This window comes from Malurus melanocephalus, unplaced genomic scaffold (assembly GCF_030028575.1).
Source record: "Malurus melanocephalus ecotype Western Australia unplaced genomic scaffold, MMel_1.1 scaffold_758, whole genome shotgun sequence".
Lineage (NCBI taxonomy): Eukaryota > Metazoa > Chordata > Aves > Passeriformes > Maluridae > Malurus > Malurus melanocephalus.
Window position 1 is genome coordinate 29,012 of NW_026623990.1, and position 17,477 is coordinate 46,488.

At 48.8% G+C, this 17,477-nt stretch overlaps 1 protein-coding gene across 3 annotated transcripts; it reads left to right on the forward strand.

Moving 5' to 3' along the window:
- Positions 1 to 564: 564 nt before the first annotated feature.
- On the forward strand, positions 565 to 16,302 carry CD40LG (CD40 ligand). 3 transcript variants are annotated; one of them, XM_057384935.1, is made up of 7 exons: positions 565 to 6,958; positions 7,694 to 10,375; positions 11,786 to 11,923; positions 13,117 to 13,159; positions 13,456 to 13,512; positions 13,775 to 13,837; positions 15,735 to 16,302. In XM_057384935.1, exons 2-7 carry the CDS (start codon positions 10,223 to 10,225, stop codon positions 16,100 to 16,102), a joined length of 822 nt encoding a protein of 273 aa, XP_057240918.1. In that variant the 5' UTR covers positions 565 to 6,958; positions 7,694 to 10,222; the 3' UTR covers positions 16,103 to 16,302. The 3 variants fall into 3 exon arrangements, with proteins under 3 accessions (XP_057240918.1, XP_057240919.1, XP_057240920.1); XM_057384936.1 differs by having other exon boundaries at positions 11,786 to 11,890; XM_057384937.1 differs by lacking the exon at positions 7,694 to 10,375.
- Positions 16,303 to 17,477: the final 1,175 nt, after the last annotated feature.

A 17,477-nucleotide genomic window follows, 5' to 3' on the forward strand; every position in this document is an offset into this window, starting at 1 on the left:
ACCATTGCTGCAAGGTTTGGTAAATCTTGGCTCTCATTGTCCAGCTCTCTGGCAGATCTGGGGAAAGGGAACAAGTGTCTGAGGAGTCCCAGAGTCCCTGGACTCCTTGATGATTGCAGGCTCCACTCCGGGCACACAGGTGCTTGCTCTCTTCCCTGTGTTTTAGAAGAATGAGGATGGAAAGAGAGCTGGGGCACAAAGGCTCTGCTACTCTGGCATTTTGTCTTAAATCACCACAGCACTGTGCACCAGAGCGTGCCTGGATTTATGGCATCTCACTGTGCTTCTGCAATAAACATAGTTAACCCATCACTGCGATTTGCCTTTAATGATTTAGTATAACAGAGTTTTGAACATTTCAGAGCAGGTCTCTACATCAAGTTGGCTTTTCTTTATATGTGTATAGAATAAGAAAAGATAGATASATATAAATGCTCCTCTAGAATATTGCTTGTCTAGAGGGAAGTGTTTCTTGCTTTCCAGCACAGGCTGTTCCTGGGTTCCTGTGCTACCCTGCTGCTGTCATGCTCCAGTGACTGTGCCTTCGTTCCCATTCAGTGTGTGATCTCCTTGCTGGTAAGGACTTGGCAGCTGGCACACTGCATCCAGCAGCTGCCATTTGGTGCTTCCCACGGTTATTTTCTGTCCCTCCTCTGAATGCAGCAATCCTGGTGGTGATGGGAGAAGGCACGCTGGATGTTCCTGTTTCAAGAGCTTCTGACTCCCTGAATACTAATGGACCTCTGCAGAGACCGCTCCAAAGGATAGACTGGTGTAGGGTGTTACATCTCTGAAAGTGTTCAAAAAGTTCATCGATGTGGCTCTTAMGCATGTGGTTTAGTGCTGAACATAGTGATGCTGGGTTAGTGGTTGGACTTGGTCATCTGGGAAGTCCAGATGATTCCGACCTTCATGATTTTATAATTTTCTATTAATTTTCTGACCCTGTGAGAATCCACTTTTTGCCTTCCACTGTGTGTCCTCTAGTCCGGGAATAATTTGTTTTCACAGACAGGCTTTCCTCCTGTCTTTCTGATGGGCAAATGAGATGCCAACTGCATGCTCTATGAGCTCTGGTAAGAGATTAATGCAGAGAAATAGTCAGACATCGGACGTGCCTTCCCTTTGTGGAGACGGGACTTTTTTTTCCCCAGCTGCAGAAAGTGGTGTGCATTTTTTCACCATATGTGTGTCCCAGGACACACACTTTGCAGCTGTCTTGTTCTGACTCCTCACATGAGCTGGCCCTGGTCCAGGTCCTCCTCTGACGGTCAGATAAACCTTGTGGGCGGCTGGGAGCAGCAAGCTGGCGTAGCTACTCCACCCTACTTTAGTCACTTATTAGTAGTGTTAAAAATAGTCCCAGACTCTGCAGTGACAAACAAGAGAAATTCTTTTGCTATGAAAGAAAAACCTGAAGGTTTATATATACATAAATATATATATGTGTGTGTGTGTGTGTGTGTGTGTGTGTGTGTATAAAAGCAGGAATGCTCATCCCTTTCAAAAAAGGGAACACAAGCTTTTATTTGCTCTCATTTTTGTTCAGGTGTCAATTAATTTGTCCCATCCCAGGTGAGCAAGGGCCATCTCATGTATCCATGTGGCAGGTAGCCTTTGTTAAACCTTCACTCATCTCTGGAATTTTTCACCATTTTGTGGTTTTTAATGCTCTTTTGTGGCAGGCTATACCAAACATGGCAGTCCTGGTCCAGGGTAAAAGTGTTGCTGCACCACTTGGCTCTGTGTTCTGTTTTCCTGAACTGTCTGGTTTAAAACATTGGGCTCAGGGCTCCATTCCGCTTAGCTGCTGACCCACAGAGAGCTTGGTACTCCTCTGAGCTAGCATGTATCATTACACTTGGAGGATTTCAGCAGAAAACTGGTGCAAACTGGAGGTTTTGGTGCCTCATTATCTGGGAGAGGTTTTGGTATCACAGGCCATGTCAGAGGGCTGTGTGTTGCTTCTCTGACAATAATGCTGCACAAGCACCTGCGCTGTGGTTGCATCCTACAGATCGCAGTTTTTATTTACTGAGGAGGTGCAAAGGTGGCTGAGAGGTGGGCAGGCAGTAACTGGACTCTCCAGGGCAACACAGAAGATGTTTCCAGCTGACTGGAGCCATAATCCAGCCGGCTGAGCTAATTTAGATGTGGTGTTCCCCAAAACATCGCGTGAACACAGGTTATCCACAGGCTGTGGGAGGACAGGGGAGCAGAGGTTTCCAGGGAATGTTGCTGCTCAAGTACCATGCAAGATGGGTCCCCACCCTGTGGCACGTTCCCGTCTGTGCAAAGGGATTGTAAATCGCACTTCTTCCCAAGCCTGGAGAGGGATATCTCAGGGTGTTGGTAAGTCTGCTTAGAACAAGGTGTGGTTATCCACTTCTTTGCTGTGTGATAGTGTCTTTAGCCATGACCAAAGAGAACCTGGAGAACCTGGTCTGGATTTCAGTGGGAATAGTGCTTGGCAGCTCCTGAAATTRGCTAAAAGGACATAGTTTGTCTTAGAGATGTCCGATGCCTGCTGTCAATCTGACCTGGCCTTCACATATAGTCCTTTCTAGACACCTTGAACCTCAAGTTCTATTCTGGAAGATGCCTGTTCATCTTCACCATGCAGGGTGGAAAACTTGCTTTGCATCCTGCCCCTGTAATCTCAGATAAGTGAAGGAAAGTGATGTGAGAGCTCCGAGTTTGTACAAAGCACTTTCAGGATTATTTGAAGACTGAGGCTCATCCTTAGAGACCTGAATCACGTACTTTTACCCTCTAGGACAAGCTCAGTGGGTTTTCTGGCTGTTGCAGACCAAGAGGTCCTTTCTGCCTAAAGTCTTCTGAGGCTGCTTTAAGCAGCAGCCAGTGCTTGGAAAAATGAACCTGGTAAAAACTAGAAGGATATTGTGTAATTGCCTGGTTTTGTGGCTCCTGGTAGTTTTACACGGCTGGGCACTGTGGTGTAAACCCACTTTCAGTTCTATTATTTTCTTGGCCTGCAAAACTTAAAAAAAACCTGCCTGCGTCCTTTTTTCAAAGACCCAAACAACCACACCAGAGGCTGCATGCTGCATGTTGTGAAAGGAATTTGGGGGAAATTTGTCTTCCTGCACCGCATCCAGGCTGTGACTTAGAGACACTCTCTGCATCATGTGTCACTGCAACAGAGCTTTACAGTGCGCTTGTGGCAGCACTGAGAAGCAGCACTGCACGACATCATTAGTAGCTCTAGTGATTCAGCTCAGTTCTTGGAAAATTAGGGTGAGTTTGTGGGTAAGGAAGCCGGAAAGGGCAGTGATGATCCTCGGAGGCTGCATTGCACAGCGGGAAGTTACGGATAGCTTGTGGGAGGGCTGGGACATTGTGGTGGGTTGAACTTGGCTGCCAGATGCCCACCCAACCACTCAACAAGACAGGGGAGAAAAGTAAGATGAAGAAGTCTTGAGGTAAGTGCTTGGGTATCACTCTGCAATTACCAGCATGTCCAAAACAGACTCATCTGGGGAAAATAAAGGGTTTTGCTTATCCTGCAACCTTACTTTGAGATAAAATCCACTCTGAAATCATATTGCTCTGCGGATTAGAGCTGGCATGGTGATTTTTTTCTATATACACGGAATCTACTTGGCTGCTTATATCTCTCGATCTTTAGCCGTCCTGGCAACAGAGATGCCTCATTTCACCAGCGATGAAATTGAGACCAGCTGACTTCTCTGAGKTATCATAAGCAACCTGACACGGACAGCAGGAGAAAGTGAGTGTCCTGCCTTCCAGATCTCTCCAGCTATATGACCATATCCCAAAGGCAAACAGGATCCACATGCTGGCTGGCTCGTGGCCTGCAGGGGAGTGTAAGGAGGCTGATGCTGAGGAAACCGACTGGGATGTGCTCTAGGTTTGCTATCCTTTCTCTTCCGCTGCTGAACCTGGTTTCCGGTATGGTTCTCCCAGTTACTGTCASAGATGACAACACAATACTTATGTGGGTAGATTTTCTTGTGGCTCAGCAAAATGGTGATTGTTGAATGATTGTCTTCCCCTCCCTGAACACTGGGGAGAAATAGTCTTTTTTCCCCTGTCTTTAGGCTTAAGGCCAGCAGTATTTTCCCTGAACAGTGTATTCGAGGTTTCCCTTTCACTGTGTTTTGCAGCAAGTGGCCATTCCAGCATTCAAGCCTCTCTGACTGCATCACCTCTACGTACTACTTCCCTCCAGATGTGCACAGGGTTTTAAGCCAAAGATTTTCCACTTTACAATAAGGTTGCTTTTCTGCTAAAAGGAATTACAACCTCTGAGGTTTGGTGACTCACTCAAGAGAGTGAAGAGAAATGTGTCCAATAGCCTGGGCTTATAAGGAGCTTCTCTGGAAAGAAAAAATGTGTGTCCTGAAAAGCATCTGTGTATCCCCGGGTGGTGTCCTGGTTTTGCTCAGTCTGTTTTTTTGGTGGTGGGGGCATGGGACCAAGAAACCACAAAGATGGCTCCTCATCAGGCTACGGTATCATCAGCCAAAGTAAGAGCATGGTGGTTCTTAGTGCGTGTAGGGAAGTGTTGCTGGGGTCTCTAGATGAGCCTGGGCACCAGCAAAGAAGCTGAAATCCCATTGGCCCTGCAATTTGATGTGGTGATCTGTCCCCTGGACCCATAAGTAGCACCCACTCATGAGGCCCGTGGCTCTGTGTCTGATTTATTAAGCATGAGATACGTTTGCAGGAGTCTTCTCCTTCTCCACGAGAAACTTGTTCCTCTGGTGTGACTTCATTCTGGGGGACCTGCATGTGGATAATCATCTTAATTTTGTATGGTTTTCAGCCTCATCATCTCCTAAAACAGAGTGCTTGAACAAGCTGTGTTTTTCTGGTTTTTCTACACAAATTTAACATATTTTTTGGGAAAGCTCTGGCAAGTATGAAGCAGCTGAYACATTCAGGAGGTTCCAGCCACCAGCCCGTTGCAGCCTCAGTGTGGTGGGAGAGGGATCAAGCGCAGGGCTCTGTGTGGGCATTGCCTGGCTGCATACTGACCCCCGTGGTGAATGTGAGATGAGCTGTGGTCTCTCAGCCTCTGTAAATATGCAGTGAGCTCCGAGAAGCACTCTGTGTCTGCCAGTAAGAGCTACTGGTGAGTAAAAACTGCGGTGGGTTTGCTTCCAGCATCAGCAGGACACAGGAGCCGGTGTTGCAGCTTCTTCCTGGAGATGCCCTGGTTGCATGTCACAACCTTGTGGGCTGTGACTCACCCGGGCTGGAGCCACGTCTTGGAAATGTATATCCTCTGTGTTGAAAAGGTCAGAGAGGAATGCTGAACTGGCGCATCCAATGCTGTGCCCGCTGTCTGCGGGCATGGGCATATCCCACAGGGTGGCCAGGGACTCTGGTGGGGTGCTGGGAGCTGAGGTGGCGCTGCTGTGGCAAGGCTGGGTAGTGGTGAGGCTTCTTTGTGGAGCCCAGCAAGTGCTTGGAGCCAGTTGAAGTCGCGGCTGCCAAGGGCTCAGCCCCACAGCGGGGGGAGGAACGGGAGCATCCTCCCTCTCCTCCCGAGGGCTTCGTTTTGTTTGTCCCCCACACTGATGCTAAGCACGCAGTCCCGCCTGCCTTTTTGTCCCGAAGGGGCAAGCAGGGAGGAAGGAGAGTTGTAAAGGTGATGCTAGGACCCTCCCCACCCACCCATCCATCCCTCCGCGCCGTGGGAGGCAGCGCTGGCATCGTCAACCCTGCAGTCTGCCCGGGTTTTGCTTTCCCCCACTCCTCCCCTCTCTTTTCACAAAGGGAAAGGGCAGAGCCTCGCCGGGGCGGTTCGCTGCGGTTTTGATGGGCGCAGCAACTCCCCACCCCCTAACTCCGCGCAGTTTTCGACACTTGAGCGAGAGTAGGGGGAGGCACGGGGTGTTCTGCTCCCTTCCGCCGTGACTCAGGCAAGAGGGGCTTGTTTTGCAGGGCCAGCACCGTGGGCCTCCCCACACTGGAATCTATTTTTAGGAATTTGGGAGAAGTAGGTGCAGCCTTCACAGTAAGAAGTTTCTAGTGCCATTTGTGGTTTCACAGCTTTAGCAAAGCTCAGCATCAGCAGTTTCGAGGCCAGGTGCTCTCTGTGGCTCAACACAGCAAGGCTGTGATCCACATCACCCACATGTGGCACGAAAGCCACGTGCCCTTAGGGGCCCCTCATCCTCTGCACAGTCACTGAGGCTTGTTTCTTTGCTGTTCCCTGCTCTCCATCCACCTCAGTCCCCTGCGGTAAAGCCTGGCTTGGGGGTGCAACTGTGGGTCATACGGAAGGGCAGAGAGGTGAAGGGGTAAGGAGAGAAGGTAGCACAGGCGACAGTGACCCCTGCAGCAAGGTCGTTCAGAGGGACAGCAGCACCCCAGTGCTACTACCCCCTGCTGCTCTTTACCATTGTTCTTTGCTGCTCTGGGGAGTGGCAGAGAAGATGTCTGGAGGGCTGGGTATCCCCTCACATCTGCAGGGAAAGTGCAGTGGAGATGGCACTGTACATCTGATCTGATCTACTTGCTGGGACCACGTGTGTTCACATCTGCTCGTGCTTGGAACTTTTGCTGATCTTCACAGTTGAGGACCATGTTGGCAATGGGGCTGCTGCCTGCCGTTGTCACCATGGTGGTCACCATATTCTCTTCTCTTCAACAGGGGGATGCAACTTTCAAAAGTGTTGACATGTTCGTCGCCCTGAAACTGCTTTTCACTGCTCTGGACTCCAAGAACTTTCTCTTATTTGTACTGAGGCAGATAACAAACAGAAACTGCAACATAACCTTTCCTTCTCCATGTGCTGGCGTTCTGTGTTTTGGCTATGTCTGTTCTCTTTTGCTCTCTGATGACAGGGTTGCTTTGAAGATGTGAAAGCTCAGAGGATACAGGAGAACGAAAAATCTAAAGAAGCGACGAAGCAAATGGTGGAAAAGTTCAAATTTCCCTTCTGCGCCTGGCCCTGTGCTAAAGGTATTTAATTTAGGTTTCTCTCATAGGTTCCTTTCTGCATCCCTCCCACAGTATTGCAGGCAAACCCCTTTTCTGACTCAGAATAAAATCTTTCTTGAGTGTATTGTTCTTAGCACTGCACAACACCCAGCTTCTGTTAATTGTAAAGAGCATATGGGGCAAGCAGCACATTTTAAAAAGTTAGTCAAGAAACCACAGCGAGCATTAAAAAAAAAACGAAAAAATCACTCTCTTCTCAGCAGCTTTCACCTTGCTGCCTTCAGAGATGCTCCCAGCATCTTTGACAGATCACAGGGGCAGGGAACCGGATATTTTCTCAGTAAGCAAGACTCAGAGCCCCAAGTAGAAGTGGAGACAATTTGCTGATCAGCGGAAATACCACAACTAGGGGTTGGTATTGGTTGATCCAATGCAAGCGATGGATCACATTTTCCTATCATGTCACCCAAGGGTTATCTGGCTGGAGGAACTGTGCCAGTTTGGGTTCCCAAGCAGGTGGGCATGGTTACATTCAGAGAGTTTGGTGGGAGGTGAAAGAAAACCCAGTTGGTTTCTTGGTTATGGGCTCGCCACCAGGTGAAGATGTGATTTCATCTCCCCTGGGATTGTCCTATGATGGCAGACTCTTCCTTCTGGTGTTGGGTCCTCTCTTCCTCACCCCTCATCTCTCTGGATCACTCCCCACTTTCCTAAAGACTGTTCCCCACTCTGCTCTGCTCCCTCATGTTCCTACAGCATCCAAACAGTCAGGGATGTGCATCACCCCATCTCTACTATCCATGTGAAGAAATGAGGTGGCAACAGAGCATGTCCTGAGGGGCCAACAACCCCACACACCCTGAAGCAGATCTTTCCTCCTGGGTTGCCTGACTCTGAACAGCAGCGGTGCCAGAACGGCCCACTGGGGCTCTGCCTTCCACAGGACTTGGTCAGTACCTCCTCTCTGATCCAATGCTTCAGGCAGAGCAGCCATGGTGATCCAGCTTGAGCCAGAGAAGCCTCAGGACCAGGTGCTGCAGGGTGCATGGCTCCCAAGGGAGGGCTGCTCCCTGCCAGCCACAGCAACGAGGGACTGGACTGCTGATGTGGAGCAATGGTTTCCTGAAGAGGAGCTGCCGATGACAAAAACACTGCCAGGATCCCCACTGTCATATTTTCCACCTGGTTTCTACTACCAGGATGCTGCCGAAGAGGAACCCAATTTCCTGGCTTGCAGCACAAGCTGGCCAACTCTTTGATCATGTTTTGTGCTGGATACCCAAACTGGAGCCTCTCTCCACCCTCCTCAATAAACCTGTCTGCCCGCCCAAGGCTCCAGCCTCTTCACCAAGGTGCACGCTGTGGGACCAGTGATGTACTTGGGCTTTTCAGCATTTCCTACAGGTGCTTCTCATTTCAATGAAGTAGGTGACTATACAAAAATGGCTTTGAAGAGGTTTTGTCTGCTGCAGAAAGCCAGGGCTCAGGAATAGCTGTGCAAAAACTGCAACACTCAGAGCTGTGGTTTCACACGTCATTGGCTGCCTCTGTCCCAACGCATTCAGGAACCGTATTAAATGACGACTTGTCATGTCATTTTGTTTCTCATGTAGTGACTTACCCCAGATGTATTACATTTAGAGGAAACTCTGAAGAACCCTGGAAAATGCTGGTGAATGTGATGAGGCTAAGGCATGTCATGAGGACTCTGGGGAGCTAGTGCTGCTCCCCACTGTGGTGCCATGGCCCTCAGCTGTCTGGGGTGTTCTTGGGAGTATTCAAATGTCTTTTTGCCTGTGGCAAGCTTGCTATGATAGGGACACTGTGTAGGAGCTTGATGTCACACCAGATGCCTGAGAGGAAGCCAGTTTTGGCCTCTCCAAAGTTCATGACAATTTTAAGAACAAAAGGAATAAAATCAGGCACTTGGCAGTGACCCCAGGCTGTGTGTGGGCTTGGTCCCCTGCAAGCCTAAGGGACAAAGTCCAAAGCCCTGAGATGCTGAGGAGACCCCCAGCTGGTGAGCAGCACCTGCTCAGTAGTCCCCTGCCTCAGCTGTATTGGCTGTGTGCACATCTGATAGGAGCATCTCCTCTAACACACCATTTTCAAAACAATTCTACATGGTGGTCGATGATGCCTTTAAACCAGTGCCCCAGCCCTCTTCAATACAGCCTTGCGGCCTTTCTCCTCTGTACCCCAATGAACCCCCAAATTTATTCTCTTTACATGAGGAAAAAGAGGTCTGTCCCCTGTTGCAAACAATGAGGACCCTTGCTATTTACCATATATTATTTAGCAGTGTCACATGTACTCATGACTGTTGGATGCCTGAAGAGCTGGGGGGCAAGACCTCACCTCCCTGCAGCCAGATCAAGAGGGGTCAGGGTGTAGAGGGGACATGGGTTTCTCAAAGTTGTACAGCAGTGATGCTGGGAGGTCAGAAACTGGCAGGAGTGTCTGGCATTCCCAACAGCTATTTTCGTGCCTGGATACATAGAAACAGGCAACAGGGAAAAGTGAGGCAGGGTCTGAGATGGTTTGTGCCCTTGGGTGCAGCGTGAGCATCTCACTAAGGTACCAAGAAAACTGCTAAAAACTTGTGTCCCCAAACTGATGTCCAAACACGGAGCCCAAAGTCCCACTGTCTGCTGAGGACCAAGGTTACAGTGTCTGTACAGACAGTCTTTTCTCCCAGATGTCTAGCCTGCTCAGGCAGAGGTAACCCATGGGGAGTACAAGGGAAAGCAGAAACCAGCATATCCAACCTTCCTCAGCCAAGCATCTTCACTGCAAAATCATCCTTAAAGAAAACAAAGAGCAAAAAGCTTTTCTTCCCCTTTTGACGAGCAACCAATTTTCTCAGTGCTTCCCAGCCCCTGGCAGCCCACAGTACTGCTGAACAGCTCTGCACCTGGATTCAGTCTTCATTTATTTTAAGACAACTTGCCACAAAACTTTCATCCACAGCAGTAAAAAAACCCACCATGGAATATTTTGGAGTGATTCAAGGGCAAATATGAATATATGAAATAAAAACCTCTCTCTGTTTCTGCAAGAACAGTAGGAAAAAGTATGGAAGTTTAACAGAGAAGAAAGTCTAAGCAAATTTTTGTTGTTGTTGTGGGAGACAGTAGTGAACAAASCTACCCACTGCGAAAAGCTTTTTCCAGGAAGTGTAGGTTGCTATACCCTGTATCCCTTGAGCAGRAGGTGCTCGTGCAGCAGTTTTCATGGTACTTGCAAGCAGTGCATTTGGAAGAGCCCCAGCAACGTGCGTGAAGGATGAATGAACCTTATGGCCCTGAGGCACCCCGTGCCATCAGCAGCACATCTGGCACCATGAAAATATTCATGGGCTTCCTCGCTGTATTTGTTGTAGTGCAGACCATTGGGACTGTGCTGTTCTGTTTGTATCTTCACATGAAGATGGATAAGGTAAGTGGAGAGAGTGAAGACTGTCTCTGTCTCTGCTTGATTGCTGACTTGCTTTGACTTCAGCTTTGGTGAGATCTGCTCAGCAAGAGGGTAAACATGACCGAAGATGGTGTTGACCACTGGATGGAGGCAGCAGTAACGTTTATCACACCTGTGTTCTCATTTCTGCTTTAATTTGCCACAGAGATGTATACAAGAGGAGAGATCTGTTCCCTTTGCTAGCAAGAAGAGAATGGTCAATTGAGAAGAGACATTAAGAATAAACCTGGTAGCTGATGGCCAGTCTGAGGACAAGAGGGTGTGGTTTAGACACTCAAGTGGCTATTTTAGGCTTGGTGGTGGTTTTTCTGATTTCATAGCATTTAGTAGCACTCTGACACTAACTGAGAGGATAAAAGGTCTAGAAATGATAATTTTTTTCAGTGTTTCAGTGACTGGAAAAGCAATCTTGAGCAAGAGGGTCTTTAATGTTAGAGAGTTGGAAGGGGGTCTTTGCTGCATGGAGGTTGCAGCATGAGGTTAAAGAGTGAATAGACATTTCTTTCCCAGCAGAGGGAAATGTGACTGCAGGGGCCATGGCAGAGGATCGGAGGCAGCTGAAATGCAGTCACAGGTGGCACTAGAATTTCAGTTGCTTTCAGAGCTTGTGGCAGGGCTTCAAACCTGACCCTCCGCATCCTAGTGCTGCCTGTGCTGAGAGCTCTGCTGGGCTGTGTCCCCTCATGTCATGGCTGCGCTTTCTTTCTACCATTTAACTGAATGTTTTGTTTTTACAATGAAAAAAAGAATGAAAAAACAAAGGGGTATAAATTTAAAAATCAGTATTTGGATGCATTTAATTACATTCTTAATGGCTTTCTGATTTTTTTTTTTTTTTGTATTCTGAAGCTCTTGACACAATTCAGCCCCCTCCCACACGTCATTTTGTTTTCGTGGCAGCACTTTCAGTCAATAACCGAGCACAAGAATTTAAAGCCCCTCTTTGTGGGCAGGACAGTGAGGGACTGAGTGAACATCGCAGGTCCCTGTTGGGACCATTCGGAAAGGAGCTGCAAACCCTGAGACCCTGAGCCACCCACTGGGATTTCTGTGCCTTTAGGAAAAGTCAGAGAAGGACTTTTAAATTAATTATCAAGGTGATAGTAAATATATCCTGAGCAATCCTCCTCTCAGCTAATGTTGTCAGTCAGGATGAGTTCCATGGGTTCAATTCCCAGTGGATGAGGGCACAGATGCTGTGCTGTGTGCCTGGTGGGAGCTCTTGCTACCCACAAGTTGTCTCCCCAGCTCATCCCTGAGCTTCTCAGGCAGGATTTATTGCTGGCAAGAATGCAGCATGGCTCTGCCGCCTGCTGTTGCAAGGTTCCTACTAACATCCCATTCACCCTCCCTTCTCTCCTCTGTGGGCAGATGGAAGAGGTGCTGAGCTTAAATGAAGATTATATCTTCCTGAAGAAAGTACAGAAATGTCAGACAGCAGAAGGTCACAAGTCRACATTATTGGACTGCGAAAAGGTATTAAAGGGCTTCCAGAACATCCAGTGTGAGGTATGTGCTGTCGGGTGCATGAAGATGCCACTAATGTGGAAGAGGGGCTCCCAGGCACACAGACCTTCACCCCAAGTTTTTTTTTAAAACCATGGCTGCCCTTTACTTTAGGGCTGTGTAACACGTGCTATTTTTAATACCATATTCTTTTTACACTATATTGATATAATTGAAAAATCTTGTCCATTTTTTTTTCCTAAATTGCTGATGATCAGAGCACATCCGGCTGCAACATGTATGTTTGGGGTTTGTTGTGGGCAAGATGGAACTGCAGCCACCTTGGCCCTGCTCCCTGATCTTGATCTGAAAAGTGTTGATTTTCTGCTGTCTGGCACCTTGCTCCAGTCCTGTGCTGGGTGGCTGTGAGTGTGCTCGTGACACTTTTCTATACAGTTTACCCAGGTGTCAATGACAGTGCAAAGCTTTGGCCAGGAAACAGTGCTCCTGGCAACCAGGGAGGAGGAGCATGAGCGTACTGCGCAAATGCTGCTCCATGGACTCAGGGATGGCATCTCCAGTGGGAGCAGTGGCTTCTCACATTTGAGTGCAGAAGAGCCAATTCGCATTGGAACATCTTCCTGGTGTGACTGATCCCAAACAGGGATGAGTGGCTCTCATCCTGCTCAGCCCTGAATTAATTGTTTAGGAGTGGCTGTGCTGGCCAGAGTAGACATGRGAGCAACATTTCTTCCTCATTGGCACTGCTTGATGACAACAAATGCCTCAGCTAAACCTGCTTCAGCTAAACCTTCAGGTTTGCAACAGTAGCCAACGGACCACCAAATATTATGAGGTAGGCCTGGCTCAGAAGTCCTGAAAACCTCCACTGCAGGACAGGGATGTGGGTCGGCAGCGCTTGCAGCGTGGCTCTCCCATAGGAAGAGGAGATTTTTTTTTTTTTTTGTTTATCGTATTTTTTTCAATAAATTTACCCTTCACATAATTTTTTATTGAATAAAACCTAAAATCATAAACCCCACAAATTCTGTGCTACAAACAGCCCATGGTCACGTGTGAGGCTTGGTAAGGGGCTGGAGGAGCTTGCTGGTTTCAGGTACCCTCTGTCAAGAGCTGACAGTGCTGTTGGAGACAAATATCACCAACCCCAGCAGTGACCAGAGCATCTTTTATATAGAAGCTTTCAAAATCATTGATTTTGAAAAACACCCTGGATATTTTTGCTATTGTTACAGGATGGAGCCCTAAAGGAGCAGCCCAAGTTTGAAATGCAGAGAGGTGAGTTTCCTGATGTAATCAGTGCACACTCATGGCTCGCTTGGGCAGGAGGAGTTCCTTGGCCTGGGAAGAAGCTTCCTTCAACAGACCGTGATTGTCTCAGGGCATGGCATGGAGGCAGGGGATGGATTGGGGCTTGAAGCATCCCCATGGGGGTAGGACTGTGCTGGGTGTGGGCTGGCAGAGGGGGACACTTAGCATGGCTCTCTCCCCAGGGCAGGCAGTTCTGGGTGCCCCAATGTCTCAAGTCATTGAAATCAAACCAAAATTAAATCTGTGGCCTTTTTGCACCTCAGGTCCTGAGCACCATGAGCACCCCAGTTTGCTGCACAAGAATGAGACGTCTGTGGCAGGTGAGGTGTGGACACATCCAAGTCCTGTTCCAACAGCGAATAAGGTGGCCTCCATCAGAGGTTTCACCTCAGAGGAACCCTCAGGTCTTTGCTGAGTAGAGGCAATGTCCTGCCTCACTCGGGGCTGGGGGTGGAATTGGGAGATGGTGTCTTGGCCTGTAGAGAAACATCAAGGGCAGGAGTTGCGGCAGTCCCTGCAGAGGAACGCTGAGGGGACAGTGGGTGCCAAGGCATCATTACCACTGTCCTTTCTAAATTGCAGCAGAGAAGAGGCAGCCGATCGCAGTCCACCTGGCAGGTCAGCAGAGCAACAAGGCAGGCTCAGGTAAGGCAGACTCACTCGGTCCAGTCTCGACCAGGGAGTCAGAGAGACACAGTAGTGTGCATTCCCAATCCTGCCCTGTGGCTCTCTGAGGGCAGGAGCAGGGACTGAATAATGCCAACATGAAAATGTGTCCCCAAAACACAGCAAACCTCCCGGTGGCCACATGCTCACATGCACCTGTGCCGCAAGGGGTTCACACATCCCCACTGTCCTCAGTAGCCCTGTATGTGCCTTCGTAGAAATGCACCACAGTGCCTTAATCTTTCCAGTGTTTTTTTTTATCTTTGTATTTAAAGAAAACAAGGTCCCACTTTTGTTCTTAAAATGGAACATTTTGCTCTCCTGGCCATGTCTTGCTGTGATGGCTGCTGCAGGATGGCTCTGCTCACATTTGCTTCTGTTGATTTAATCCTCTTCTCACCCATAGTGATCCTGACAGCGATATGGGCTGGCTGAGAGCTTTACCGCCAATAGCAACATAGGTGGCTCCAAATTTAGTCCACTTGCAACTATTCACAGCTATGGCCACATTAAGTTTGAGAGATATACCTGAGTCCTTTTGCATTTGTGCATCCCTCAGTATCGACTGGCTTCTCTTGCTGCTCTGTCCCCCAGCATAACCTTAGCTGAAGGACATCCCACAAGAGCAAGGATTACTGAAGTGAGTATGAGCTTGCAAGGTCTGTCACTCCATCTGGCAAGGATTTCACAATCTGAGCACTTCTGATTTTATTCTGGAGTAACTGACAGTAACCGGCAACTGCTCTTACCATCTCTGACGCAGCACTTCACCCAGAGCTCAGTCTACCTGTGGAAAGCTTAGTGTTAGATAAGATCAAAGAAGTGTGAAACAAGTTGCATTTTAAAAACTCTCTGCTCAAGCACTTGTTGAACGTATAAAGCAGGATCCACAGAGCAGCAGATGCCTGGGACTCAGCCCTCTGTAGCAAAATGTCCCTGTGGGATGCTTGGTCGGGGCCCATGGGCTGTGTGGCTCCCATGGKAGGAGGACCACCCATGGCACAGTGTTTCTGGGCTGGGGCGGTCAAACCCATTATTCCCCATGGATCCAGGTTGCTCCCTGTGGCTACCCTTGCAGATGTTTCTGTAGACTGGGAAAAGCAGAGGTCCACATTCCAGAGGTCATAGCTGAGCTCAGCCCCTACAGCCATGGTTTCCAGGTCTCTGAATTAGCTTATGTGCACCAACTCTGTGAGCTACTCCGATGACACCAAAAGTGTCCCAAAATCCACGGCAGCACCTGAACTGTGTGGCCCATGGTCCTGGCAGTGGGAAGCAGCACTCAGAGTACAAAGCCCTTGCTGCCTTGCACCCAGGCGGGGATAGCAATTGTGGGATGTTTATTTTTGTGCTTTGCTTCCTTGGTAAAGTATCACCATCTCCAGAGGCCAAGTGGTGGAAGGACCGTGGAGGAAAGGCAGCCCCCAGCTGGGAAAAAACTGGGATGGGAGGCTCTGAAAAGCCGAGTTGCAGCATATTTTGGTAGTGGTCTGAGGACCTGGAGGGTGTCCCACTAAAATCCACGGAGCCAGCAAATGGAAGTAACACAGTGTTTGGCCTGCTGCGGTAAACGCAGGCAATCTTCCTCCCTGAACATTTCCACTGGGCTGGATGAGGGAAGCTAAATGCTCCTCCACTCACATATCAATTCAAGGGTGACCAAGCCAGTGACAGTGGGTTAAACCTGCCTTGGCCTTGGGAAAGGGCTCCCTGTTCCTACAGGGTGGGGATGGTATCCTGGGCTCCATACCCTGCCACCTGCACCCCACAGACAGACAGAGGCTGTGAGACTAGATGTCTGTAGGGTGATCCCCCAAATCAGCCTGCCAAACTGGAATTCTTCTCCCAGCTCACCTGCCCTGCTCTCTCCCTACAGTGCTGGAGTGGAAGGAGACGATGTATGGCCCCACAAACAGCTTGATATCCAACAAGGAGGGGAAACTGAAGGTGGAGGAAGCAGGGCTCTACTACATCTACTCCCAAGTCAGCTTCTGCACCAAGGAAGTGTCTTTGGCACCCTTCACCCTCTATATTTATTTGCATATTCCCAAGGAAGAGGACCGGCTCTTGCTGAAGGGACAAAAGACACCGAGCACCTTGAAGTCCCTCTGTGAACTCCAGTCCATCCGGGTGGGAGGTGTCTTCAGCCTTCGGGAAGGTGACATGGTCTTTGTCAATGTGACAGACTCCACAAAAGTGAAATACAGCCATGGCAACACCTACTTTGGCATCTTCAAGCTGTAGTGAGAAAAGGACTGTCTTGAGCTGAGAATCCAACCAAACTTTCTGGAGCAAAGTGCCTTTCCCTGTTTACCTTATTTATGTTCCTCTGCCTCTCTGTTTTTCTTCTTTCTTAATTTGTATATTTTGTTATTTATTAATGAGGCCCAAGGGTTCTTGAGAACAAAAATGAAACAAAATTTGAAGCTGTTTTGCTTCAAAAATTTGCTCTCAGATTTTTTTCTTACACAGCTAGTGATTAGGTACATGCTGGTGTTATGTGTCCGGGTCTACCATATCCCCCATTCCTGGCAGGGTCAATGTCCCTGTTATGTCACAAGAGCCTTGTTTACCAAACTCTACCATGAACATTTCTTTCCTAGAAATGTAGGATGGCTCAGAGTACTTCAGTCAAGCTAGGGTTCGTTCGCATCTCCAGCACCAATCTGCTTACAGACAACATCAATGGAAAAACATAAAAAGGCTTAGGAACATCTCTAAAGGAATCAGGAAGCCCAGCACTGCCTTTACACGGCAGCTGTTGGTGAGGCAATGTTGCCACTGCAACTGTCTGCTGTATGCAGAGAAACCCCTTTTTTCCATCCACRTCTGTCTGTGAAACTCAACCAGCTTCTTCAGGGTGGCACTGCCTTGGCTGAGTTCATACTTGGTGACAATCACCCCGCACCAGAGGGTTGATTGGTGGCTGAGGGAGGACTGCCGATTTCAAGACAGAGAAAGGGTAGGACACCAGTGGTGGTCTGCTCTTGATGACCTGAATSTGCTCACCAGACTGTCCTCCTGCCTCTGCAGGCAAGAGGAACTTTGTCCGTGCACAGTTTCACTCCCCTGTGGAAGGGGCGCTGGGTACCGCCATCAAAATTGGGCCTGCATCTTCTCCAGAGACCCCATCTTACCCAAGGAGGACCAAGAAAGCATGGGAGTGGTAGGACTACCTGTATTTTCCCTCCAGGACACATGCGTAGAGTTTCTTCTGACTGACGTCAGTGAAGATGGGTCCACAGTGGCACTTTACCTGGAGCTCCGGGACCGCAGGATGGTGCAGATGGGCAGAAGCCCTCTTGGGCAGGGGGTACCTGGGTGACACTGCACACAGGGTCTTCCCAGCCCTGTTCTCCAGCTTGGCCTGCAGGGAAGGTGAACAGAGCACGAGGATGCTGATACAACATWTTTTTAAAGCATTTAGATGACACAAGTGACAAGCCTGGGGTTTTTGGTTACACAGGTCACAATTGTCAGAGTGCCAAAGTTTAGAAATAATTTTCGAAGCCAACAAGTTTGCAAATGGAAGTGCTTCCAGATTTGGATAGTCTTTAGGCTTTGTTGTGCTGGAGGCTGTAGGTCTGGTCCTAACACAGTGCCTGAATGTCATCACTGG